Here is a 27,448-nt window from a genome sequence, read left to right on the forward strand (position 1 = left end):
GGGTCCCCCCATGGCTATCTATAGGCCTTTTGTCTGGGGCTGTTCAGTTCCTCTAGAGAATCCTTTCATCTCCAGCCTGCAGTGGCAGGGAGGCGGGCAGAGGGTAGAGGGTTGGGGTAGGCGTAGAAGCCTGTTCAGTAGAGGCCTGAAAACTGAGCGGCCCCGGACCTGAGGCTTTTACCATTCAGCTTGAGCATGTCCGTTAGAAATAGAATCTGATTTAAGTATTTCTGCTTAAAAAAAAAAACAGAATCTGAGCCATACATCTAGCTTAAAATTTTCTGGTAGCCACAATCAACACAGTAAAATGAAACAGGCGGTATTTGTGTCAATAATCTATTCCGCTTAACCCAATGCAACCAAAATAGTATCATTTCAATGTATAATCAATATAAAAATTGGTAATGACATATTTTACTTTTTTTTTTTTTTTTTTTTAATTGAGACGGAGTTTCTCTCTCGTCACCCAGGCTGGAGTGCAGTGGTGCAATCTCGATTCACTGCAATCTCTGCCTCCGGGGTTCAAGCGATTCTCCCTCCTCAGCCTCCCGAGTAGCTGGGATTACAGGCATGAGCCACCACGCCTGGCTAATTTTTGTCTTTTATTTTAATAGAGACAGGGTTTCACCCAGTTGGCCAGGCTGGTCTCGAACTCCTGACCTCAGGTGATCTGCCCCTCCTCGGCCTCCCAAAGTGCTGAGATTACAGGCATGAACCACTGCGTCTGGCCATATTTTACATTATTTTATTTGTACTAAGTCTTCAAAATCTGGTATCTATCTTGCACTTAGTGCACAACTCAGTAGGGACCAGCCGCATACCAGGTGCTCAAGCGCCACCTTGAGTGCTGGTGTAGACCATCACTCCATTCCTGCTCGGCTGAGCACCCCCTCCAGCCCTCTGCTGGGCTGCAGCCCTGTTCTCCTTGGCTCAGTTTTTGCAGAGAATAAACTCTATTGGAAGTTAACTATTCAGTCTCGTGAGGGTAGTGCTGGTCGCCTGGGGTGCTTATCTGTTTCTTATCCAGACTTCAAACCATTCTATTGCCCCAGCCCCACCCTGCCACCTGCCTCCTGGGTACCGAGTGCCCTGGCCCTAGAGCATCCTTGGGTACTTCTCTAGCAGCATTGCCCCAGACAACACTTCTGTTTCAGCTTCCTCTGCTCGGGACATCAGCTGCCACTCCTCTGCCAACCTTCTGTGTGCCTAAGCCTGTTGCCATCTCTCCTCTATCTGCCCTTCCTTCTCAGTCTTTGTCCTTATAGGCTTTTACCGTTTCTATTTCTTTATTATCATTTTAGAGGGGCTACAGGGCAAGTAGGGATAAATGTATAAGTTCAGTTTGCCATGTTTAACTAGAAGTCAGGAAATGTTGTATTTTCTCTTCTAAATTCTTGTGGACTTGATCTCATCTCTAGTCCGAAATATATTTTTGTTTAAACATGACAGTGATGACTTACCTTAGCTGTTAAATGGCCAAGCTTTTTACAAGCCAATATTTGAATAAAATCAACGTTTCTTTCATGAGCTGCGTCTACCCCTTCTCCGCTTCCTCCTCCCCGCTGCACATGGCCAGGCAGATCGCAGTATGAGAAGGGGGATCTACCAGCTGCCTCCATGAGTCCACGAGCCTGCCCAGGAGTCCCAGCCCCTCTATACTTTGCAGTGGTCCTCTGGAGTCTGGCCCGGGTTACCAGGAGACCCCTAACACCAAGTGACCTTTGGGATCCTTTTGATTCTGCCGTAATCCCCAGGGCATGCCTGGCACCCTTGAGGCACACGGCGCCACATTTATACAAGATGGCACAAGATGGCAGAGGGGTTTCTGTGGAAACCAAATCTTGGCACCTGCTCAGTAGCTGGGCCGGGGTAACCGATTGTCCTGTTCTCATATGTGTGTTGAAAATTGAGTCCTGTCTCCTCTGCCCCTCCCTTTTTTTTTAATCCTCAGGTTCTCCAGCCATTTTTGTTGCTTTGTGGGCTATTGCCAGACACCTTCTGGAGGACGTTGGGTAAGCTAATGGAAGGAGGATAACAAGAACGTCTCTGACGTCGTCCAGCTTTTCAAACAGCGTAGTTACTTATTTGGAGCCATCTAGAAAAGGCCTTTTTCTCAAAATAGAAGCCACAGATGAGTTCCCTGGACTAATGCCCACTGCTTCCCAGGTGTGAGTTTCCAGGTGGGCTGAGCAGCCTTGGCCATGCCTGCACCATCCTGGCCGTCCTGTCTTCTTGCTGCCCGTCCGCTCTGTGTGTGGGTCAGATGCCAGACAAGAGCTATGGGGCTCCAGGCAGGTGTTGCTCCGCGGAGGAAGCTCAAGGAAGGGCCAGCCCAGCTTTTTCTTCCTCCTAGGATCTCCCTCCTGGATGCCTCTCCACCCCTGGGTGTTTAGGAGCCCTGCAGAGCCAGGCTCTAAAGAAGTCAGGCATTGAGGGTGGCAGTGAGCCCAGGGGATGCACCTGGGAGTAGGTACATGGGAAGCAAGTGTGAAAGCAGCTGGGGAAGAGGAGAGGCAGCAGGGCAGCGGTGAGGCAGCGGGGCAGCGTGAGAGTTGATTTCTCAGGAGCATAATGACACAACCAGGCCAATAAGTGGATGAGGTCAAATGAGACATCCAAGTGTCTATAGTCCAAATTCAGCCCGAAATCATTGCTTCAAAGTAATTTTTGTGTTGGGTGAACTCACTTTTTTTAAAGGTCTGGATTTTCAGTTCGTCTAGAAAAAAAATGGAGAGGTCCTTTAACATGTTCCATTTTTCCTCGTGGAAAAATGAGCTGGAGCAGAGCTGTGGCCGTCTGGGACAGGGTACATACTCCCCAGTTTGCTAAGTACTCTCCAGGCCTGATGTCCCTGCATCCTGAGGTCACATGTCAGCCATCCATCACTTCCCTTACTGATGTCATTTTCCTGGCCTCTGTCGGTAGCTGAGTTTGCCGCCGTGCTCGCTGGGGAATTCTGACAGTGAGCTAACTTTTGGATCTGGGAGTCTCCCGGCTCTCAGGTTCTCGCAGGGAGACAGGTGGCCATTCCCTCAGCCCCAGCAGTGCTCTTGGGTGGCAGGAGGGGCGGGGTTCTAATGGTACTGGGCACACCACTGCAGGGGCTCAGTGCCACAAACATGGGTCCTTCATACCAAGGGCCACCTCAGGGAACATGTCCTTGCTGGTCAGCCCAGCTCCCACTCGTAACCATGCCCAGCTGTCCCTCCCTTAGGTGCTGGGACATCAATGCCAACGCATCCATCTGGTGGATCATTCGTGGGCCTGTGATCCTCTCCATCCTGGTGAGTGGCCCTCCTCTCCCGAACTGGGGATCAGTGGGAGAGACAGAAATGGTGACCAGCCCACAGGGGCAGAGGGCGGAGGGACAGGGCTCCCTGTAGGTGCCAGGAGGGATAAACCACAGTGTTTGTGATGTTGGTAAGCAGCGTGGGGTGTGGAAGCTCTGCCCCCTACAGAATGTCGGGGAGTGGGATGAGGGGTAGGCTGGAGGCAAGAGTCTGCGAACCTGGTTCTTTCCCACGAGCAGCAGCTCAAGTGTGGTGAGCAGAGCTCCTTGTTCTAAACGGGCTGGCTCCCATTGGCCTGAAATTCCACCTTCACTGGTTCAGACCTGTGGGCCTTGAGCATTTTTCTAGGGATTTGCTCGTTAACCTGGGATGAGTCGCTAAGCTGAGATCTGAACAGGGTGGGAGTGCAGATTGGGGAAGCTCAGTGGGGCCATGGTCTTGGGACTTTGCAATGCTGCGAGTGGGTTCAGGCCTGCAGGGGGGGGCCCAGGGAAGAGATGCTGGGTGGCCATCTTGGACAGCAGCTTGCGGGTGTCAATCCTGGTGCCCTTTCGAATCACCTGGGAGTTTTTTAAAAATACTGATAGCTAGTGATTCTATTTCTTTTTCTGGCAAGAGGCCTGGGTACTGGTCCCCAGGCGATTCTGCTGTGTACCAGGGTCGAGTCCTGTAGCCCAGCCCATGGGTATGGTTCAGCACGGGGACAGATGAGGGAAGGCACATGGCGACACATGGGAATCATCTCGTGGATGGAAGCAGTGCCTCGGCTGGAAATAACGACCACACGGACAGCTCAGGGATGCCCAAGGCTGCAGAACCAGTTGAAAGCAAATGCCCTGCCAGGCTCGCTGGCGTGGGGTAGGGGGAGAGGGCACAGGACAGGGCCCCTTCTCTTCCAGTAGCTGCCTGGGTAGCATCTTGGGATTGGTTGAGAGGAGGGGGCCATTCCATGACAACCTTCTTTTATAATTATATAATCTGAGCAAAAAATGCAAAATACAAAGTGTTTGTTTTGGTTTTACTTTTTGAGACAAGGTCTCTGTTACCCAGGCTGGACTACAGTGGCGCAATCATGACTCGCTGCAACCTCCACCTCCTGGGCTCGGTGACCCTCCCACATCAGCCTCCAGAGTAGCTGGGACTACAGGCTCCCACCACCACACCCAGCTAATTTTTTGTAGAGATGAGCGTTCACTGTGTTGCCTAGGCTGGTCTTGAACTCCTGGACTCGAGTGATCTGCCTGCCTTAGCCTCCCAAAGTGCTGAGATTGCAGGCGTGAACCACTGTGCCGGGCACAGAATGTATTTTTTAAAAAGGAAAAAAATCATTCATCATTCTCCCAGCTACATATATGTTCTGACCATGTGTTTTTCTTCCTATCTTTTTCTTTGAGCAGACATACTTTTCTTTTTCAAAAGCCTTAATTAGGTTTTTGTTTGTTTGTTTTTCATTTAGCAATAGATGTGAGCTTTCCTGTTTCATGTGGAATTCCTTGAGAAACTGATTTGCCATGGCTTCATAATATTCATGCCGGATGCTGTTTCCTCATTTAGTTAAGCCAGCCCTGCTGTTATTCTGGGACTTGGACAGCCCAGTCCAGGACAACCCTGGATGAAGGACAGCCAGCTCCAGTGTCTGGGGCTGGTTTCAGAGGACTGTAGTTTATTCAGCAATTGAGGATGTTGGATGAGCACTCCTGATGCAAAGTATCTCCCTACCAACCTAGCATGGGGCCTGGAATTCCACTATTTCAAAATAGACTCATTCTTGGGACCTTAAAGATTTCTTTTCTTTTCTCTTCTTTCCTTCCTTCCTTCCTTCCTTGCTTCCTTCCTTCCTTCCTTCCTTTTCCTTCCCTCCTTCCTTCCTTTTCCTTCCTTCCTTCCTTCCTTCCTTCCTTCCTTCCTTCCTTCCTTCCTCCCTCTCTCCCTCCCTCCCTTCCTTCTCTTTCTTCCTTTCTTTCTTTTTTGCCTTCCAGTGCTCCCTATTAAATTAAATACAACTCTAAGGCAAACAAAATTAAACTAAATAGCCTCAATGAGCTGACAGCATGCATAGCCAGCTTACAACAAGTTGCAGAGAAGCAGGGTTCCCCGAAAAGCAGTGCTGGGCCAGGAGTCCTAGATGGCCACTAATCCTGTGTCTTTTGGCAAGTGTTCCCAGGCCCCAGGCTGCTTGTGTGGACAATGCGGGTGTGAGGCTGGGTGATTCCACTGATCCCTGTTTCTATAAAATGGAGCAGGTGGGTGAGGGAGGGAGAGATGCTACCACGTGGGCAACTTCCTAATGTTGTTGGCCCTGGGCACTGGGGTTGGGGGAGGGGACACCAAAATGAATAAAAAGACTGCGTTCCTGACCTTCAGGAACTGGCAGTTGAATTGGCAGATAAGTAGGCACATACATGTTTGACAGGCACATGCATTTGAGCTTTTAAGATATTTTTATCTCCCGATCATAGTTGGTAAGAAAAAAAAAGATATTTTAAGTGCTCTTAAACAGTAATATTATCCCTAAATACAGTGAATCAGGAAAGGGAAGTAATCAAGGGTGGCTTCTTGAAGCTGGCGACTGACCTGCAAACTGGTCCTCACACCAGCAGCTTCAGCATCACCTGGGAGCTTGTTAAAAATAATAATTCTTGGACCCCACGCCAGACTTACTGAACCATAGCCTATGGGGTTAGAGCCCAGCAATGGGTACCCTAAACTTTGAGAACCACTGCTGTAAAGTCAGTCAGCTTTGGCATTGTATTACCTGGGAGCTTGTTAGAATGCAGACTCTCAGGTCCACCCCAGACCTGCATTTTAACAGTATCCCCAGGGGCGTCCAATGCTGTGCAAGGGTGAGTGATCTGCCCTGCAACTGAGCAGACCTTAGAGCCCCTGCAGCCCAGGGTAGGAGGGAGTCCTGCCTCCAGCCATGGACTCTAGACAGTTTCACCAGGACTGGGGATGGGAAGGGCGGGCAGCAGTGGTGAGCCATCCTGGCTGTGATGTCTGCAATGTCTTCTCTGCCCTCAGGTCCGGGTGACAGGGCCAGGAGAGGTGGCTGGAAAAGCAAGATACCTTCAGCTCCACCTCTGCCTTGTGTTTTGCAGATTAATTTCATCCTTTTTATAAACATTCTAAGAATCCTGATGAGAAAACTTAGAACCCAGGAAACAAGAGGAAATGAAGTCAGCCATTATAAGTAAGTGAAGGGCGAAGACTGAGGCATGGTCAGTCAGCAAGCATTTACTGAGCACCTACTATGTACTCAACTGGTGCTAGCTATTGGAGATGGAGGAAAAGTTGCAGACCTAGTCCTAAGAAGTTTACCAGGTGCATGGGGGCGGTTGGGGGGAATGGTCTGACTGTAGAGCTTCAGACACTGTATGGGGATGGAAACACTAAGAAATCTCAGGCAGGAAGCCCGAAGGCAGAGAGATCTTATCCTTAGGGCAAGGCTAGGGAGTCTCCACATGTGCATTAAAGACTGAAATTCACACAAATGTGTGTAGGAACAGTATGTGTATTTTTCAAAGGAGGATGACCTTCGGTTTCATCGGATTTTAGGGAAGTGTGTGATCCAAAAATACTTAAGACCTTTCAAATGTTAGAGAGAAATATGTTTGTTTTCTAGGGCTTCTATAACAAAATATCACAGACTAGGTGGCTTAAACCGCAGATACGTATTTTCTCAGAGTTCGGGAGGCTGAAAGTCCAAGATCAAGGTGGCAACAGGTTTGGTTTCTTCTGAAGCCTCTCTCTTTGGCCTTTCTGGCTGTGTCCTCACAGGGCCTTTGCTCTGTGTGTGGGCATTCCTGATGTCCCTTTGTGTGTCCATGTTTCCTCTTCTAAGGACACCAGTTGATTGATTAGGCCCCACTCCACCCTCGTTTTAACTTAGCCTCCTCTTTCAAGACCTTTCTCCAAATGCAGTCACATTCTGAGGTACTGGGGGCTAAGACTTCAGTGTAAAAATTTGGCAGTGGGTGTGGACATAATTCAGCCCATAAATTATATTAAAGACAAATTAGTGGCCAGGCGCGGTGGCTCACACCTGTAATCTCAGCACTTTGGGAGGCCAAGGTGGGCAGATTACCTGAGGTCAGGAGTTCGAGACCAGCCTGGTCAAGATGGTGAAACCTCGTCTCTACTAAAAATAGAAAAATTAGACGGGCATGGTGGAGGGTGCCTGTAATCTCAGCTACTCAGGAGGCTGAGATAGGGGAATCGCTTGAATCCGGGAGGCAGAAGCTGCAGTGAGCTGAGATTGCGCCACTGCACTCCAGCCTGCGCAACACAGCAAGACTCTCGTCTCAAAATGAAGAAAAAAACAAAACAAAAACAGGACAAATTAGTGTCCCCCAGAGACCTTCTCCATGGTGTTTTGTGTTTGAGAATCTGGCAGTGGCTTGGATTACCTGGTGTCAGATTCCTGGAGGCCTGGGATGAAGTTGCCAGGTAAAATACAGGATGCCCAGTTACATTTGAATTATGGATAAACAACAAATCGTTTTTCAGTATTTATACCCCCACACGGTGTCCACTGTTTATCTGAAATTCAAGTTTAACTGGGGATTCTGTATTTTTATTTGCTAAGTTTGGCAACTCTAACCTGGGAAGCAAATACAAGAATTTATCCTTATAGATATTTATTATCTAGCAAATGAGAAACCTGGCTTTGCTTAGATGATGTTAGACATAGAGCAGCAGTGATATAGGCACGTAATTGATAAAGTTAATGGTGTAGGTACCGATTTTTTTTTTCTTTTTACGGATGGAGTTGCATGATCAGAAAGTTTGGGGCTTTTCCATGAGTCAAAAATTGTTGTATCTGAGTGATAGATACGTGGGAGTTAGAAATGTTCTAAATAAAAAATGAAAACAAAAAAGTGTGGGGCACTGCTAGCCAGCCTCAGCAGTCAGTCCCGAGCTGGGGAGTGGCACAGCTGTGTGCCCGCAGGAGGAGAAGGGCACAGGGAGGCAGAGTGGAGGCTGCAGTCTCTGTGTGTCCCCAGGCGCCTGGCCAGGTCTACTCTCTTGCTGATCCCCCTCTTTGGCATCCACTACATCGTCTTCGCCTTCTCCCCAGAGGACGCCATGGAGATGCAGCTGTTTTTTGAACTGGCCCTTGGCTCATTCCAGGTAAGCTTCCGGGACTGGGGCTGCCTGCCGAAAAGAGGAGTTCTCTGTGTGCTTAGGGAGAAGTGGAGGGCGTAGAGACAGCGAGCCAGATGCCTTATCTGGCGGAGACCCAGGGGAAGAAGGGGTCGGACCTGACAGTGCTACAAGTCCCCACCAGTCAAATGGAAGTGGGAGATAAAACTAAGAGAGACAGAGAAACTGACTTCAGGGAAAATAAAAAGGAAAAGTAGCCCCAGTACACTATATTGTACAACTCTCAACAGCATATGCATGGTCAAAATAACGTAACCGCGATGGCTGAGTCATCAAACACTGAGGCAGGAAGATGAGCCTTGCAAGAGTGCGGGGCGGGTGTTTGGAAGAGAACACTGTCGTCATCTTCACACTGGGAAGTCCGTAGAAAATTCCTTAGACTGAAAACTCCTCAAATAGCGACATCAGCATAATTTCTAGGAGCAGTTAAGAGAGTTCCAAGGAGTAGTCGCATCTGAGGAACAGGAAGTGAGGGCAGGGTGTCAGGTGGCTGCTGGTTCCGTAACAGGAATCCTTTTGATTCTTTGAAACCACGTGCATATGCAAATTATTAAAACTAAAAACTGACTTTAAAAAAGTGAGGTGGAAAATCACTTACCTACTAATTCAACAAGATGTTGTGAAGTTAAAAAACAACAACAACAGTATACGTGTTTGGACAGAGGGAGCCTGAACATGAATCCCAAACTTCACAATGCCGTTTGTTTATTTACTCATAGCTATTTCCTTCCAAAAATAATGCAGTGTCGCTTTTGGGAAAAACATACAAAGGACAAAAAATAAGCAGATGAAGGATCAGTGAGAAAAAGAATATACAACTGCCTGGGTTGCTACACAGAAACAAATATGATAAAGTTCTATACAGGAGGGAGAGATGGGTCGTAAGTGTGGTAGGGAGCTTCCCAGTAGCCAAAGCAAAGACGAAACAATTGTTTCAGGATTTCTCATATCCATAAGACAAAATCAAACTAATGGCCAGGAGAAGCCAGTGATTATAGGCTCTAGGGCCTGAGACAAAATTCTCCCAGTTGGTTTTTTTTTAAAGAACTTAGTCCTTAATAACATTTCCACAGTAGGGTGAGACTGTCCAGCCAAGCCTTCAGTGGGGTGGCCTCGGCCTGTGAGTAGGGGCTCAAACCCTCCCCTCATCCCCAGAGCTCTGTTCAGGGTAGGGTCTTCCTGTTACTTAAAGGTTCTAGGGAGGATGCGTCACTGGGGACCCACCGAGTGGAGTCAGGTCTTGCCCTACCCACACCTTCAGACCACACCCTCCTCTAAGCTGGCTCTCTGCCCAGTAGCCCCTGTCAGGGCCCCAGACCTTCAGAGAACTCAGCCTCTGGCTTAATCCAGGATTCTTTTCCTCTCGGCCTGGGGGCTAGGGAGCTAGCTTTCCCCACCACTGCTCTTGTAACGTCCAGGGAGGCTGGGCAGACGATGGCCTATCTAGCAGGTAGAGGATCTAAGGACCAGTCGGGTGGAAGGACTTGACCTGGCTCAGAAAACGGACTATGCTGAGAGCTTGCACCTGGGTCTGCCTGGCCATGGATGGAGACTTCCTGTCCCTCAGAGTTGGGGCTAATGGTTGGGACTGTGGACTACCTCCCTGGGAAAATGTCTTGTCAAGAGAAAACCAAAAGCACTTTTCTGATGTTCTCATAGGATTGTTGTTGAAGGAAAAGGATCTTTTAAAGTTTTATAAATATATATGTGTGTGTATATATATTCTTATATACACACACAAAAATGTCTTTCATATACGAAAGTGAAGACAGTAGGATAGTGAATCCCATTACCTATCCCCAGCCTCAGCAGTATCCACTCATGGCCTGTCTGGTTTCATCTCTGTCCCTACCTACTACCCCCATCTTTTTAAGTAAATTCAAAACATCATGTTATTTCATCTGCAAACACTTTAGTATGCATTTCTAAAAGGCGGGGCTTAAGAAGAACACATACAACTGTAATAACACCATCACTGTCACATACTCTTTAAAAGTACATTTACAGCCGGGCACGGTGGCTCACGCCTGTAATCCTAGCACTTTGGGAGGCTGAGGCGGGCGAATTGCCTGAGCCCAGGAGTTCGAGACCAGTCTGGTCAAGATGGTGAAACCCTGTCTCTACTAAAATACAAAAAATTAGCCAGGCATGGTGGCGTGTGCCTGTAGTCCCAGCTACTCGGGAGGCTGAAGCAGGAGAATCGCTTGAACCTGGGAGGTGGAGGTTGCAGTGCGCTGAGATCGTGCCATGGCACTCCAGCCTGGGTGACAGAGTGAGACTCTATCTCCAAAAAAAAAAAAAAAAAAAATTTATTTACTTTTTCTGGTTGTACAAATAATGTTTGCTTATTGTGAATAATTTGGGAAATAAGGAAATTTTTTTTAAAAAAGAAAAATAAGAAAAAAAAACTAGAATCTCATAACCCAGAAATAACCTCTGTTAAAATGTTGGTGTGTTTACTTCCGTCTCTTTTCTGTTCACAAAGACACACACACACATAATTGGGATCATGATGTGTATGGTTTTGTATCTTGCTTGTTTTGTTTAATTCTCTATCATGCCCATCACGAACATTTCTTCATGTCATTAAAATTCTTCAAAGTCTTCATTCTTAATGATTGCAGAATCACAGTGGAGATTAGTAAACTTGCTGGCTTATGTGCGGTCTGCCCTATATACCCTGGAGCACAGCTAACTCCTTCCTCTGAACAGTGAAAATGTGTCCTTGGACCCCAGGGCAGCGGAGGCCAGGCAACCCTAGCCCACGCAATGGGCAGCACCGTCGGCCTGCTCGTGGCTCTGGGCCAAGCACACAGAGCTCCAGGCATGCCTAAACCCCTCCGTGCCTCAGTTCCCTCACGTGTAAGGTGAAGATCCTCTCACCTGCCTCCAAGGGCTTTGGTGAAATTAAATGAAGCACCTGGGACCTACAATTACTCAGGCCTAGCTGTGCTCCGATCCAGGTCTGTTTTATTTCACAGCCTGCCTTGAAATGCTTTTCACTGCCTCTCTGACAGTAGTTCCCAGACCATGATGCCTGTTTGTTGGAACTGTCTGGGGATCTTTAAAAGCTGCTGATGCCCCCAGCTACTGGGATCTGGGGAGTGCAGCATGGACAAATGGTCCCAGGTGATTCTAATGTGCAGCAAAACTTGGAAACCAATGCCCTGAGTGTTTCTGCCCCTCAAATAGTCCCCAGTCTATGTGGCAGTCATTGATACCTGAAATTCTAAAGCAAACCCTTCCAGCTTTGCCTCTAACTCTTTTTAAAATGCCAATATCCCTGAGAAGTTGTACATGTTAAGCCCACCATCGATGAGCTGATTCTGCACCCTTTGAGGTCCTTTCCAATCTCGTAAGTAGCTACAGGCAGGCCTGGGTGGACTAGGGAGGAGGAGTTGGGCCATCTGAGGTCAGGCCTCTGTGTGGGGAGGGCAGGCCCGTAAGGGAGAGAAGGGTGGCCTGAGGTGGGTCCCTGAGAAAGGAGAGGAGCAGGGCGAATACACCGCAGCGACACCGCTTCCTGCTCACCTGTAGGCCTCTTAGGCTCCAAGCAGGCACCCCAGCCTGCTTGGAGTCCCTCCCCTGACAGAGCTCCACACCGGGATCCTGGGGGCACCATCAGGAAATCGCGAGCTCCAAATACCAGGGAGGGAGGATCTTACAGGCATAGACCTCACCACACCAGGAAACATAAAACTCTGAGCATGGAGGTGCAGCCACCTGTCCATTAAGCAGGGAGGTCCAACCCTGCTCACCACTGGCTGGCTGGGGCCTGTACATAGTTTGTTCTGCCTACACATTTGTTTTTCAATTTGAATTAGTTATCTACATTTAAACATATTCAAATTTCCAGCTTATCTTGAAACAAGACCATGCACGGCCCAGGGTGCAACCCTGGGCCGCCTACACCCCTCCCAGCAGAGTGGGCACACTTCAGGTGCCACCCATCCCTGTGGCTCCCAGGTGAACTTCCTGAGCCCGGCTGACTGGGTTAGCAGCCCCTACTGACCTGTCCCTGATACCACATGTGTTCGAAAGGGAGCCTACCCTTGGCTGCAAGGAGTTCACAGTTTACGCTGGGTGAGCCAGCACAGCCAGGGGCACCGTGGGCAGCCCACAAGAGGTAGCCTAATTCCCAGTGAGGCAAGAGAGGTGGGGAAATGAGCCTGTAGCTGGTGATTAAGAGACCTGGGGAGGGTGCAGCTGGTCAGCTGGTTCAGGTCACATGCTGAGCACCTGAGCTAATCCTGCTGCCTCTGTTCGTCTGGCAGGGACTGGTGGTGGCCGTCCTCTACTGCTTCCTCAACGGGGAGGTGAGTAGTCTCGGGTCACCCAGGTACCCAGGAGAGCTCCTAGCCATTGGATTCCGGGTCAGGAGCTACCTGGGAGGGGTGGTAGGAAGGGGGATGGAAAGAGTCAGAGGGAGTCCTGGGTATGGTGGCAGGGAGCTTGGCCAGTTCTTTTACAAGTCTTAACGGGAGCAACAGAATCACCTGGAGGGCTTGTTAAAACCATGGCTGGACCCTGTTCCTAGTTTCTCATTCCACAGAAATAAATTCTATAGGTCTGGGCTGGAGTCTGAGAAAATGTGTTTTAACAAGCACTCCTGGTGCCGACGTTGATCTGTTCAGCAAATGCAGGAGGAAAGTTCGGCAGAACCCAGGTTCCTGACTGCCCTGCTGCTTGCTCAATGGGCGATCTCAGTCACTGCCGTGCTCTGGGCCTCAGTCTGCCCATATGTAAAATGGGTGACTCAGAACTGTCTGCAGCTTAATCCTTAGGGACCTCCAGATGAGCAGTGACTCCTTGGGAGACTGCATACTCACTTTGAGGACTCGAGCCTCACACAGAGCATTTGGGTCAGGACGCCAGGCTCTGGGCATACAGAGCTATGTAGTCAACATGAGCTAAGCCTTTCTGTGACTACTGACCATCTATCTGGTTTGTTGCACTTGAATGGGAATGACCTTTGATGTTTCCCAAAAATCAAACATCAAGCCTAGCTTCAAACGTTCAGCTGCTGCAGCTGGCACTTGTGAAGGAAATTTAGAGTAACTCCCTGGGTCCCAGGTAAGTTCTGAGCTTGGGTGGCTTCATGGGAATAAGTATCCACTTGTTCCAAGGTGCACAAGTCCTTTCTTCAGGACACAATGTAATGAGATTGTGGGTGCATGTGCCCAGGAGAGAGGTGACCCTCAGTAACTACTGGACATTGGGGCTGGAAACAGTCAATCTGCGTGGCCTGCAGGGTAGGGGACAGGACAGCTGGGCAGGAGCGGCTGTCCTGCCACTGCGTGGAGTCCCCGGGGGCGTGAGCAGGGATCCAGGCACAGAACTGTCCTCTCCTCCTGGGCTGATGGCTGGTCTCCCGGGCAGGTGCAGCTGGAGGTTCAGAAGAAGTGGCAGCAGTGGCACCTCCGTGAGCTCCCACTGCACCCCATGGCCCTCAGCTCCTCCTTCAGCAACAGCACTAAGGCCAGCCACTTGGAGCAGAGCCAGGGCACCTGCAGGACCAGCATCATCTGAGAGGCTGGGGCAGGGCCACCTACGGACAGAGACCAAGACAGGTCCTGAGACGGCTGGGCACTGCTGCGGGAGGGCGCGTCTTCCCAGCAGACACCCTATAATATACCCTGCTTCAGCTGTAGAAGCCCCTTCCCAGGTCTTGGACTCTTCCAAAGGGATGTGGGGCACTGTGGGGCAGGATAAGGGCCTGGGATTTGGTTTCTGGGAAGAGTTCAGGGGTCCCAGAAAGGGACAAGGAAATAAAGGGTGCCTGGGATGAGATTTGATCTGTATTTGTCCATCCTTTTGCCTTGACACAAGGTGAGGGTGTATGCTCTGGCCTGCTCCCAACCCCTTCCTGCAGGAGGAGGGCTCCTCGCTGGTCCCCCAGCTCAGTTACTCAGGAACAAGATTAGAAGGCCCAGTCAACACGAAATGTTTGCCCTCAGCAGATTCTGTCTGTCTCCTACTGTAACTCACCTGGTTAGTAGCTCTCACCCAAACCTTCAGGACAACAGCTAAAATAATAGGATGAAGTCACCATGGAGGCCACGGAAGCCCCAGGGCCCCCAGTCCCTTTTACTATCCCCAACAGGGTGTGAGGGGCACACCCCTGTTTTTCCTGCTCTTTCACACAGATGTCCTCAGCCTGAGGCAGACACAGCAGGAAATGGGGCATGATCGCATTTCATAGAAGACAGGTCCACTAAAGCCCTATGACTTGCCCAAGCTACTAAGCAAAGAGATGGCGGAAGTTCAGTCCAGGGCCTTTGACTTCAAATGCCCATGCTCCGAGGCTGTGTCTGTGCTCTCCCTGCTGCCCCTCCAAGCTCCTGGGGACTTCAGTCTCACCCTCCACTCTTGCTCTCGGTTCCTTTGAATATCTGCGCTCCCTGCCCCCATGTGAGGATGAAAAAGGACTCAATTTTTGAATGCTTCTACAAAACCAAACCTACTAGTGCTCAGGGGGTAGCGTTCTGGAGAGAAGTAGAGAAACTCCCCTCCGTGTCAAGGAAAAGGCATCCTGCTGGTGGGTGGGTCAGCTCTACTCCTGGCTTTGGGTGACGCTGGACAAGTGCATCCCTCTCTGGGCCCTGACTCCCCACCGCCATACATCCCCTCCCCGTGAAGAGACAAGGGGGTTACGCATCCCCTTTGAAACTTGTAGATTGCTCCAGGTTCCCATTTCCCAGGCTAAGATGCCGCCTGTGTGGTTGGTGAGCTCCGTACTCCATAAAACCGATCAATTCATGGAAACCTTTCTGGGATGATCTCCGTGGACTCTGGGCATCTTGGTAGTTCAACCTTAAAGTCCATGGCCTTACATCCTACAAAGCAGACTGCCTCATGACTCCATGCATCCTGGGATAAGAATTTTAAAACATCACAATAGAGGTAGGTACAGGTGCTCAGCCCAGACCAGGAAAGGAACCTGGAGCAGTGACAAGAGCGGGACAGAGACCAAAAACCCATGCAATTGCTGGGAGCCAGAATTCACCAGGTGAGGGAGGGGCAAGGAGTCTGTGTAGAAAGAAATGGGCTGAGGGCAATAACCTCACCTACTTCAATATCCTCACCTACTTCTGGGCAGAAAAAGGACTAGAAAGGGAGCACTTTCATGAACAGAAGTAAAGATGTGCTGGCAAGGATGGAAATCTCCACTGGTTCCTGGCCCCCTTCACCTCCATGCATCCCCAGCATGGGTGCTAATCATTACCCAGGCTCTCACTGCTCCCCCTCACCTCCTGTGGAGTCCAGCAGATCTAGATACCTGCTCTGTGAAATGTGTTCTGGGATTACAAATGGTGCCCTAAGGCTGTCTGACCCTCACAGAAGACAGACACGTGCACACACGGGCCTTGAGGAGGGCTGTGTATTAGCAGTCAGGTGGGTCCTCCTGGGAGGGCTTGCTCAAGAACTCTTCTCAGAAAGAAGCCCACCTTAAGGTAAGGTTCTGATAGGCAGAGCTCCCAGAGGGGACAGCCAGCTGCTAGAAGCTGGGGTTATCCAGGGTTTGTAAGGTTCAAACAAAGGGCAGGGAGGCAAACCGAGTCAAATGGTTTGAAAACCTACAGTGTGCAGGGCATTTTGAGGGAATCCTGAACTCTGCCTCTTTGGCACTGACCACCAAAGCTAAAGCCAGGGACACACATACAAAGGCCCTTTGAGCTGGTGGAAGACAGTCCTAGGCACTGATTGGACCCTTCGCTGGAAGAACGATCCATTCTTAATGACCCTGGGAGCCCCAGGGACTCTGCAGCCCCTATCCCAGCACGTGTCAATGAAACAGGCATGAACTATCCTTGGCTGTGCAGCTAGCTCAGGCACCAGTTACGCCGCTGCTTCCAACTCTGTTCCAGTCCGGGGAATTAAATTCAAGAAGGAGTTTTTAAATGTTTTTTTCTTCTTCTAAAATCAGCATCTGGCTAGGTCTGTGCAGCTGGTGGCCCTGAGGCGCCCTCCTGGCCTCTGGCCCTGCACATCAGCTGCAGAGGTCCCCCGGCCATTTCTGGCTGATCACCCACAAGTCACTGGCAAAGAGGCAGCCGTTTCAAGGTCCTTGTCCCACCTCAGCCCCACCAGAGGCCACCTGTTAGAAAAGTCCCATCCTGACCACACTTTCTTGTAGAATCTGATGTCCCTGGAGGGGGCTAAAATTTCCATGGTCGTTCCCAGGGATGGGTGATGCTGTTGATGTGAAGGCCGCTGATGGCGTTCAGGAAGAAGAGGAAGGAGGCAGTGAATTCGCACCAAAACATCAGGGTGAAGCCGATGAGTGTGACTTGGTTCCTGAGGAGGATCACAAAACCCAGGAGTCCCCCGGAGGAGAGGACGAAAGAGACCAGGAGGAGGATGGAACCCAGGACCCACTTGCGCCGTGAGTGTTTGTCCTCGCACACCTGGGACACCATGAGGAGCTCCAGGCCAAAAATGGCGGCCACCACGGCCAAGGCGCCCACGCTGCGCACCAGGCCCATGCCCACAGCCAACCCGGGCACGTGGGCCTGGCCCAGGTCTCTGAAGCACATGGGTGCACTCAGATTGGTGGTGATGCAGAAGTGCCAGAGCCCGAAGACGCGGTCCTCAGCCAGAAGCCAGTGCCCGTCACAAATGGAGACTGAGGACAGGACCACAGTCAGGGCCACACACGTGATGATGAGGGTCCGGATGAAGGATTCAAAGAAGGACCGGCGGGGCTGCCTTTGGCCCAAAGGCCTCCGGGCCTGGAAAATACCATAGGAAGCACCCTGTCAGCCACAGCCCTGCCATGCCCCCAGGAACCTCTGCAGGGAACACCCCTGCGCCCTCCTTCCCGCTTCCCACAGTCTTTTCTCTGCTCCGGTCTCCTGTGAAGCCCGGAACAGACCAGACCCACCATTTTGGGGAACCCTTCCACCCTTCTAGACCTGTGAGCATTTGCCATCCAGTATTCACCAGGCACTAAGAGTTCCCTGAGCTTGCTTTCTTTCGTGATCTTAGAGTGGGTGAGAAGTCCAAACCGACCGACAAATCTGAGTCAGTTCTGAGTTCAGAAAACCTGTCGTGCCTGCCTCCCATGACCTTGAGCATGCAGCCTGCCTCGGTTTCTTTGTATGAAAAACAAGAATACGGCCTGGCAGAGCTGCCAGGGTTGTACCAAGCACTGAGACATTAGCACATCAATACACGGTTCTGTTTCCCTCCATCTGCCCAGGACACACGATTTTGTCCTAACCTCCACCCACCTGATCATTCTGAGCTGTCCACGTGCAGCCCTGGACTCAAGGCTATCGCCTTGTTTTTCTTGGTACTGAAAGTGATGCTTGCACCTTGCCCTCAGACTTGTGCGGCCCGTACCCTATCCAGAGCTTGCCAGCCCCATTGTCTGTTCCTGCAGCGTCTGGGCATGGGAAGGCCATTGCAGCTCTCCTCCGCTTCCGGTTCAGCCCTGGAAGGAGGTGCCCCCACCCCGGTCTCCTGGCAAGCCAGGCTAGGTGTCCAGTGAGGTGTCTCATCTCACAGTTCAAGGTTACCACCCGGGCACTGCACCCAAGCCCTGACCCAGAAAGCAAATGAAAGACTTCAGGAACTCTTTACACTGCCCACAAGCCCCTCACAATCCGCTCCGCCTCCCCACCCAACCTCAACTCCCTGCACACTCCCCTCTCCCCATGTCTAGAACTTTCTTTCCTCAGATGACTGGCTCTTCAGCCTGTAGAGGCTCTTCCGCAGCTCCTGCCACCCCGCCAGGGCAACACCTCTTCTCCATTCTTCATGTCTCAGCTTAAAGTCTACTCCACTGGGAGCGCTTTCCTGCCCCCTCAACCCAGAGTCAGGCCCCTCCTGGTATTTCTGTGTCAGGCACCTGTTCAAATTCTTCACCATTCTGAGGACAGTTTGTAGTTACATATTATTTCTGTCTCATTCCAACACTATGTGCTCTGGGAAGGCAGCCCCCAACCACCACAACACCACATTCTGTGTTTATGCACTGCGGTGTCCCCAATACCTGGGCATTCAGTGGGTGCTCAAGGGAGAGCTGTGAGATAAGTCAAAGGTCGTTTGCAACCACTGTCACTTCCGTCTGAAGCTCCCTTTAAACCGAGTCTCCTGCACAGTCATACATTAAATGACCTGCTTTGAAGTGTGTTTAGAAGCTGCCAGGTTGGCCAGGCGCGGTGGCTCACGCCTGTAATCCCAGCACTTTGGGAGGCCGAGGCGGGCGGATCACGAGGTCAGGAGATGGAGACCATCCTGGCTAACACGGTGAAACCCTGTCTCTACTAAAAATACAAAAATTTAGCTGGGCGTGGTGGCAGGCGCCTGTAGTCCCAGCAACTCAGGAGGCTGAGGCAGGAGAATGGCATGAACCCGGGAGGCGGAGCTTGCAGTGAGCCGAGATCGCGCCTCTGCACTCCAGCCTGGGCGACAGAGCAAGACTCCGTCTCAAAAAAAAAAAAAAAAAAAAAAAAAAAAAGAAGAAGAAGCTGCCAGGTTACACCTTGATTTGGGAGGTAGGCAAAACAGGCACGCATGACGGTCACTGCTAGGACCCAGGAGAATGGAGCAATGAGGAACACAGGGTGTGTCCTATGCCATGGGCGAATGGAGGCTTCCTGAGGCAGGTCTGGGCCACTCCTGTCTGTGTGAGACATAAAATAAAGCCCTGCTTCTGGGAGACTCCTGGTCAAAGAGCCTGGCAAGGGTATCTGCTCACATGCCCCAGACACAGGAGCTACCACTAATTTCAACCTCAGGGGTACAGGAATAAGGATGCAGTTTGCTTTTAGCACCTCTGCCTTAAGTAGGATCCTATTTTATTCTCAAACCTATGAGGTTGATAAAGTAGGAGGCTCCATGGTGGGTGTACAGAGAAGGAAACTATGCAGAGGGCAGGTGACTTGCCCAAGATCACTCACCTAAATCGCAATGAAGCTTGTTACGGCTGCCCAGACAATCGTATGATATACAGGAGGTGGAATCCATTCAGTGAATAAATACTGACTAGGGCCTTCTAAGGACAGGGCCTTTGTGCTAGGGGCTCAGTACTGAGCCCTTACAGCCCTCCCCACATGGGCTGTAAGCTCCTGGAGGGGAGGGACTGCACTTGGTCTGTGCCAGCACGCTGCCTGGCGGGGATTCCAGACATGCCCCAGAACAAAGGGGAGGAATTCCCTGCGCCCCATGCCCGGCTTGGTGAGGAAAAGGTGCGTGCAGAGGGATGCCTCAAGGGCCATGCCAGAGCTAGGACCAGGTGCTGAGATGAAGGCAGCCTGGGTGCAGTCAAAAACACAGAGCTATGCGTATGGGCTGTGCTTCTCAAACTGTGTCCCCTTGCGCCTGGTGGGGCTTCCAGTGCTGAAGCCAGGTGGGCAGGGAAGCTGAGCAGGCTGGCACTGCATCCCCTTCCTCACTTCAACTGAGCCCTGTACCTGCTCGGGACACTGGGGGTCCAGGGGTCTGTACTGCATTTTATTACACACACAAAACAAATCTACCGGTAAGAAAGAAACCAAAGGAAAATTTGAAAACCTATGTCTACTCCACAAACCATTAGAGGTGTTTGTCCTTGGGCAGTTCCTTCACTTACTGAGCCCTTGTTTTCTCATCTAGAAAATGAAGTTAATGACACTTGCAGGAAAGTCGTAGTAGCCACGAAGGCACCTGACAAGGTTACAAGGTCCCTAGAGAATGATAAGTGGTCCTAAAAAGGAGGAGCACCACATGCAGAGAACGAGTCAAAGGACCCAGAAACCTTTTAACCCTAGACAGCATGCTGGCTGGAAAACAGGCACGTCCCCAGTCCCTTCCCCAGCCCCACCTGTCCTAGGCAGACTGGACTTTAATCTCCAGGCCCTTAGATGTCACGTCAGAATCAGAAAGTGAAGACAGCTGACCTCATCTCGTTTCCTCCCCCTCCTGCCCCAAAGTAGAGCTTCACTTAAACTCTCCGGCCACCGCTGAAACTCCCAAGAATCAAATGAGATCCCGCATATAAAGATGCATGGTACAGGGACTGCTCCCAACTCATGGTAGCTATTAATATTAGTAACAATAACACATATTGAAGTATTCATTCCTAACCACCCCGCACCTCCGCCAGCTTTCAGTGATGCAGGGCCTGAAACGGCTCCTGGAGGGCAGCTGGACAGGTATGCAGTGGAAAAGAAGGGACGGGGAGGTCAAGTCCTGCCCCTGACCTGGAGGACCCCTGCAGGGTACCTTTAGGCAATCACTTAAATCTCTCTGAGCCTTAACTTCTCTGCTAAAAATGTAAGCATTTTCCTTTTTCATCTGTAACCCTGAATGATTTCTTGTGACCTATAGAATAGGGTCACCTGACACTACTGGGGTACTGAGTCCAGTGTCATGGTCTTCCTCCTATAACTCAGGGCCTCATGTGTTCCCCTTAACCAAAGCACCCCCAGGTAGACAACCTAAGCTCCTCCCAACTCATTCACCACATCCCCAACATGTCTCCCGTATTTGCTCCCCCTCATCACCCACTTTCCCCCCGCCACCCAGGTGAGGCCGTCACCATCATCAACATCCTGGAAGTTCACAGCCTCTGATGAGCGGGCCTGCCTCTGCTCCTCTCAGCCCCAGCCGGGCCCACCCCTGCCTGCATGACCCAGAACTTGCTTCCTACCTTGTGTTTGTCCCCTGGCAAGTCATGGTTGCAGGGATGAAGAGTTATTACCCCAGAAGTGGCCGGAGCACCCACCCTTCACCTGGAGCCTGTGGCCTCCCCAGCTGAGCTCTCACCTTGCTACCAGGCTTCCTCCTCTCTTAATTGAGCATTCGCTCCCTCCATGCCCTGTTTCCAAGTCTCTCTCCCCACAAGGGCTGTAAGCTCCTGGAGGGGAGGGACGGCACCTGGTCTGTCCCAGCACGCTGCCTGGCCAGGATTCCAGACATGCTCCAGAACAAAGGGGAGGAATTCCCTGCGTCCCATGCCCAGCTTCGCCCAGGTGCCTAGGTTCTGGCTATAGAAGAGGTTTTGGGGGTGGCCTGTGGATAGGGTTTCTCCCGTTAGGTAAAGGCAGGAGGAGCCAGTGGGATTTGGAGCCAGAAAGCCCTGGGTTTGAATCTTGATTCTGTTCCTTGGCCAGCCACTGAGGGCACGTTACTTCCGAGTCTCGGTTACCTCATGTATAAACTGGGCGGAACAGTATCTACTAGGTCAGTGTTGTGGCTGAGCGTTTCTACACGAAGTCAACGGGCCTCTGTAATCCCGGGGACAGTCCGGCGGCTAGACTCTGCAGCGGGCGAGCTGCGCGGAAAGGAAGCTCGCCCGCTGGGGAGCGGTACCGCCACCCACTGACTTCCCTTCGGGGAGCAGCAGACCCGAGGGAGCGGGTAGGAATGTGTAGGTTCTTAGCCAACATAAACATCTCGCACTCCGCTAAGGAGAAGCCAAGCCTTCGGAGACACGGGCTTCTTCCCTCCCCAGAGCCTTTCTCAGAGGACTCGCGCCTCAGCGAGTCCACCCCCAGCCCAGCACCCCAAAAGCAGCTTTGGGGAGGGAGACGGTCTTCCTAACCTCCACCCCCAGAAGAGTCTAGCTTCCCAAGAGACGCATCCTGTTACATAAGCCTCACTTTGCAAATCGATTGTGTTCCTCCACCCCAGATGTGCCTCATTTCTCACAAAGGGGAACCCTTATGGTAAACCGACCAGTAAGTCACCGGTGACCCCAAAGAGAAGAAATATTTCTCAGTGAAGTTTGGGAGCCTCGGGTGCTTGCAAGGCCGCGAAGAGAGGCAGCCAGAGTCCGCGCCCCGGGAGCAGCTATGCGAGGCAGGCTCCTCGAGGTTGCTCCCCGCCCAGCCTCCTCCGGACCCAGGTTTGCAACAGGGGGCGGGCACTGGGGGCGCTCACACCCCCGGGCCGACGCTGAAGTTCGCGGTGGGTACGCCCCTCCCCCCGTCCCGCCACCCCCCCACCTCCCACGGCGGGGCAGCACCCCGGGTCAGCGCCTCGCCGGGGGCCGGCTACCTGCACGCCGATGGCAGTCATGCTGCGCCCGGCGGCCGCGCTGCAGCCTCGCTCCCTCCAGCTGCTCTGCTGTGGCCGCTGGCGCCTGCCCGGGACCTCTCCGCGGGGGCGGGGCGGCTGCTGGAGGCGGGCGGGGCGGGAGGGGGCGTTCAAAGCTCGGCAATTAACCCCGGGCGGGCTCCGCGGCTCAGATTACGCTGAGTCAGCGAGGGCGGCCGGAGGAGCCCCTGGGGAGCCGCGGGGAGGACCCGGCACTCGGGGGGAGGGATCCCTCGGGTCCCAGGGTAAAGGATCGGGAAGTCACTCCGACGTTCCGGAACCTCCGAGGACCGCTTCGCCTGGGACGCAGATTCCTCGAGGGCCGGGAAGGCGACAGAGGGCCCGAGGGTTCGGTTCCTGTTCCAGCTTGCTGAGTCGAGCCTCTGGGAACGCGGCAGGGTCCGAAGGGAGGAGGCACACGCCGGGGCTCTACTGCCTGCGGGGTGACCTTGGGCTACTTGTTTAGCGTCTCGGAGCCTCGGTTAGTAAGGGAAATGAATGTGAAAGGTGGGGCTCTTGCCGGGCCCTCGCTAAGTGTAAACGGAGTGGAACCTTTTGGGCAATCCTACTTGCGTCCCTCAAAGGGGATGTAAAACTCTGCTTTCCTCCTGAACTCTTCAGGGACTATTAAAAGTGCAAATACGCCAAACAAATGTGGTTATTTTTTCTCCACTTCGATAGGAACTGAGGGGTTTGTTTTGTTTTGTTTTTTTTGTTTTTTATAACATTGTCTTGCTCTTGTCGCCCAGGCTGGAGTACAATGACGCGATCTCGGCTCACTGCAACCTTCGCCTCCCGGGTTCAAACCCCAAACCCGTTCAAGCGATTCTCCTGCCTCAGCCTCCCTAGCTGGGATTACAAGCGCGCCCTATCACACCCTGCTAATTTTTGTATTTTTAGTAGAGACGGGGTTTCACCATGTTGGTCAGGCTGGTCTGTACCTCCTGACCTCGGGTGATCCGCCCACCTCGGCCCCCCAAAGTGCTGTGATTACAGGTGTGAGCCACGGCCTCCGGCCAGATCTGAGTTCTTAAAGAGGCAGCACCTAAAAGCTTTTACCGCCCAAAAAGGATGGAGGTGGGAGAAGCGTCCAAGGGTCACAAATTCCAACAGAGAGGCTTCCCTGCCGCCCCTCCTCAAATGTGGTGATAAAGCAAGACCCTTCACTAAATGGCATAAATTAAATTGTCTGGTTCACTCAGGCAGGCAGCTCCTGGTGACTTTACCCAAAGACAAAGCAACTGCACTCATCTGTTTTCCCCTGTAGAGCCATGTGAGAAAGAGGAGTAGTTACAATTGTCTATGTATCTTCCACTTAGATATTCATCTGATTCCATCCCTGCCCAAGAGACTTTGTCAAATCCTTTACCCCAGTCCTAGGGCTTGACAAACGGAGAAATGGCCCAGGCACAGGAGGGCTTGGCCCAGGCCACCCACACTTGAGTCTGCCGGAGAGCCGGGACTCCACTTACCCGGCAGGCCTAGTCCAGGTTTGAGTTCTTGCCACCATTCTGCACCAGAGTCACCTGGAGGGTTTGTTGAAACAGATTGGGAGGCTCCAATGCAGAGTTTCTGGCTGAGTAGGCCTCAAGTGATGTTGGTGCTGCTGGCCTGGGGGCCAGGCTTTGATAACCACTGAGCTAAGGCAAAGGGCAGCTGGCCAGGCTCAGCCAGCCTGGTGCCTCTCTGCTCTGGGGCCTTCCCTCCGTGGCCCCCACCTGCTTTCTCCCCAGTCAAGGGTCCCAGAAGCCAGACCCTCTGCAGCTGTGGGTTCTGGGTAAAGAGCCCACATGGGAAAGGAAGACCTGTCCTGTTGGGGGTGGGGGTCCTTTCACTGAGCCCTAAGAATGCCCTGTGGGAGAGACCTTCTAGATCATAGCATCTCACCTGGCCAAGAGGGAAGTGCCTGGAATTAAAATCAGAAGGAACAGTTAGGTCGGGTCATCTGCACCCACTGCATGCCTTTTCCAATTTTGTGTGTGGTCAGGCATGTTTCTCGCAGCCTGTTATGCTTTGCTGGTAAGAATAGAAAAGTCTTGAATCAGTAGAATTTAGAGCAACATGTCTTTGTCAGCAAGATAGTTGGAGAAGCAGAAATGACTTAAGAATAATAAAGAGGAAGTGACTATCCAGTTCTGATCATCTTATGCTCACATGAGGACTGGGAATATGGCCAGAATCCGGGTGGAATCTGAGCTAAGACTTTAAGACCTGGAGTCTCCTAGGTCCCTCTGTGTCTTAGGGGGTTGGGGTGGTGTGGGGAGTGACAGCATCCACAGCCCTCTCAAATCCTGGTGCGATAGCCAGAGAGGTACTGGGGTCAGAAGTCCCAAAGCGTGGCGCTTTGACTTACCCAACCGAAGAAGTCTGAAGGTCTCTCAGACCTTCCCTCCCTTCACCATCTCTCCCAAAACACAGGATGAAATTGAAGTTCCTTTATCTGCCTAACATCCAGACCCACCAAAAGGAACAATTGTTTTTCTCCTCCTCCCTGTAGGACCAAGAATGTGACCACACCCGGCAAGTTAATCTCTATTCCCTGATCCATTCAGCCCTCTACAGAATTCTTCTTCTGCCCTCTCCCATCACCTGTTCTACCAGGATAGTATAGAAGCTTCTGAGCACTGCTGAGGGGTGGGCATCAACTCTCTCATTCTCCCCGGGTATACACGTTGAATTAATGGATATACCTTTTTCTCCATTTAATGTGCCTTTTGTGAGTTTATTTTTCATTGAAACTTCAGAGGGTGAAGAAGCTTTCCCTTAAACCCTGCAGAGACAAATAACGCACCAGGAGAATGACCAGAGAAGTAAGGAGTTTTAGTGTGAGGGGGGTCATGGCAGGGGCAGAGGTGGGGTTTGGATGACCGGGTGGACCCCCAGGTGTTAAAAGTAGAAACAGCGTGGGCATGAGTGCTGGGCCGTGGGACAGCACACAGCCTGCCTATTCTTTGACTTTCTCTGCCCTTTCTCCAGATTGTGACAGACTTAGCACCTGACCCTCCCTGACCCCTGCTTCTAGGCCTGGCCAGGGCTGGGGAAAGAGGAATTGCGTAAAGAAAGGCAGGAAGTGGCTCCCTCCTACCCCTCTGACCACTCTTTTCTGATGAGGAAGACCCAGGCATGTTCCTTAGGGAGTTTCAAGTGTATTGGTAGGGACACAATTCCTGATCATTCAGTCAACAAGCACTAGATCTGTTGTTCGGTCAACAAACACTCGTCATCTCAGGGCCTTTGTACCTGCTGTTGCTTCTGCCTGAAATGTTCTTCCCCGAGATTCTCATTTAAGACTCACCAGCTCACTTCTTTAAAGTCTGGGATCAGATGTCACCTTATCATGACCCCCACATCTAAAACAGCCCCTCCATTCTCTTTTCCCTTCTGCTCACATACACATATTTACTTGTCCTGTCTCCCCCTTTTAATGTAAGCTCCAAGAGGCCAAGGACATTGTCCTGTTCACCGGTGTATCCCCGGTGCCTATGACAGAGCCAGGCATGTAGTAGGTTCTCAATAAATATTCACTGACTAAATGAATGAAGTAATTGAATACCTACTGTGTTGTCACCACTGTCCTGACCAATGAGGGACAAAGAAGAAAAAGACAAAGTCCCTGTCAATGGAACAGTGCTTGAGTTTTAGAGTCAAAACCTACCTCTCCATTTCTCCTCTCTCCTGGGCCTCCCTAGTTCAGGCTCCGCATCCTCCTGCTCTCTTTGCCCTCACACCCTCCATATACTCCATCCTCTCCTCTCTGCCTCTCCAGCGCCTGCTTGACTTCAGCCCACCCCAGATCCCCTCCTCTCTAGCCTGGATGCCTGTGGAACAGCCTTCACTCTCACTTCCTCTGTCCCTTCAAGCATCTTCCCATCCCTCTTTTCCAAGGCTCATGAAGCTTTGGTTCCTGGCCTCCCATTCCCCCACCTTCCTGCCAAGACCTCCCCCTGGGTGTCTGCAGGGCCTTAGGGCCTTTTCAGGGACATCTCTTGACTTTCCCAGCCAGAATAACACCCGCCCCCGCCACTTGCCACCCTTTTACCTTTGTAAATTCTTGATCACTCGCTGAATGTGGCTATTTGTCTATTTCCTAGATTGTCTCTTTCCCTCTCTAAAATATCATGAGCTTCATGAGAGCTGGGACTTTTTCCCTCTTTCACCACTCCATGCCCAGTCCCTAAATAGGGGTTGGTCAGTAAGATTTGCTTACAGAGGAACCAGGCTTCGAATGCATTCTGAGCAAATACTTGCCCTCTGTGCTTCTCGGTTTTCTGTCAATTGGGAAGCATCTCCCTCCTGGTGTCGTGAGGATCCCATGAGGCAATGTGCATAAGGTGTCAGGTGCACTGTCCTGGCCGGCATATGCATAAGTCCGAATAACTCATGATCTTGACCATCCGGTTTCCAGGGGCTCTAAGTTTGGGTGGTCCCTGCTCCTGGGGAAACTTAGATCTGAGAGGTGACTCCTCTGTGCGGAGATTTAGTCTTGGAGGTAGTTCCCAGCGCTGGAGGTTTTTCTTCTGAGGAGTTGGAAGGTGGGAGGGACGAGGTGGGGCAGACACACTTCAAACACCCAGAGGTAATAGCAGGGAGTCGGCAAGGAGCAGTGTCTTGAAGCTCACTGGGCAAGCTGCGTGGTGCCAGGATGACCCGCCCTCCCTGCTGCCCGTGCCTTGTACTTCTGACCTCCCCAGGTCTTGCCTTGTCTGTGGCCCATGGCCTCTTCCCTCTCCTCTCCTCCTGCTGCCCCGCCTTTACCCACCAGGTCTTCCTCTTCTCCCAGCCGCCACCCCATGGCTTCCCTGATTCCAGACCTTCCCAGGCTGGTTCCTTTCCCTCCAGCCAGGCCACCCCGTGCCCTTTGCCTCCCCTGCCTTGAGCCCCAGCCCAGCATTCAACCTCCTTGACCTCCTCTCAGGCGCCTGATTGCAACACAGACCTTGTTTACCGCATTTTAATGTGAGCTGGCTGGG

At 51.7% G+C, this 27,448-nt stretch overlaps 2 protein-coding genes across 7 annotated transcripts in view; one reads left to right on the forward strand and one right to left on the reverse strand.

The window, feature by feature from the left end:
• Positions 1–14,243, forward strand: part of SCTR (secretin receptor) — an 82,189-nt gene extending 67,946 nt beyond the window's left edge. The window contains exons 8-13 of one of the 4 annotated variants that reach the window (XM_001083803.5): positions 1,952–2,012; positions 3,215–3,284; positions 6,389–6,480; positions 8,294–8,420; positions 12,728–12,769; positions 13,833–14,243. In XM_001083803.5, coding sequence (XP_001083803.3) covers positions 1,952–2,012; positions 3,215–3,284; positions 6,389–6,480; positions 8,294–8,420; positions 12,728–12,769; positions 13,833–13,982 — 542 coding nt within the window. In that variant the 3' untranslated portion in view covers positions 13,983–14,243. Of the gene's footprint in view, positions 1–1,951; positions 2,013–3,199; positions 3,285–6,388; positions 6,481–8,293; positions 8,421–12,727; positions 12,770–13,832 lie in introns of all 4 variants that reach the window. The other 3 variants (XM_077956857.1, XM_077956858.1, XM_077956856.1) reach the window with 3 other exon arrangements.
• A 1,575-nt stretch (positions 14,244–15,818) lies between these two features.
• TMEM37 (transmembrane protein 37) lies at positions 15,819–27,366 on the reverse strand. 3 transcript variants are annotated; one of them, XM_015109929.3, is made up of 2 exons: positions 26,686–27,366; positions 15,819–17,185 (listed from the first exon to the last, which is right to left on the reverse strand). In XM_015109929.3, the coding sequence occupies exons 1-2, from the start codon at positions 26,707–26,709 to the stop codon at positions 16,613–16,615; spliced, it is 597 nt and encodes a 198-aa protein (XP_014965415.2). In that variant the 5' UTR covers positions 26,710–27,366; the 3' UTR covers positions 15,819–16,612. The 3 variants fall into 3 exon arrangements, with proteins under 3 accessions (XP_014965415.2, XP_077812985.1, XP_001083482.1); XM_077956859.1 differs by having other exon boundaries at positions 26,727–27,288; XM_001083482.5 differs by lacking the exon at positions 26,686–27,366 and adding an exon at positions 22,440–22,916.
• Positions 27,367–27,448: the final 82 nt, after the last annotated feature.

The sequence above is a fragment of the Macaca mulatta genome, chromosome 12 (assembly GCF_049350105.2).
Source record: "Macaca mulatta isolate MMU2019108-1 chromosome 12, T2T-MMU8v2.0, whole genome shotgun sequence".
Lineage (NCBI taxonomy): Eukaryota > Metazoa > Chordata > Mammalia > Primates > Cercopithecidae > Macaca > Macaca mulatta.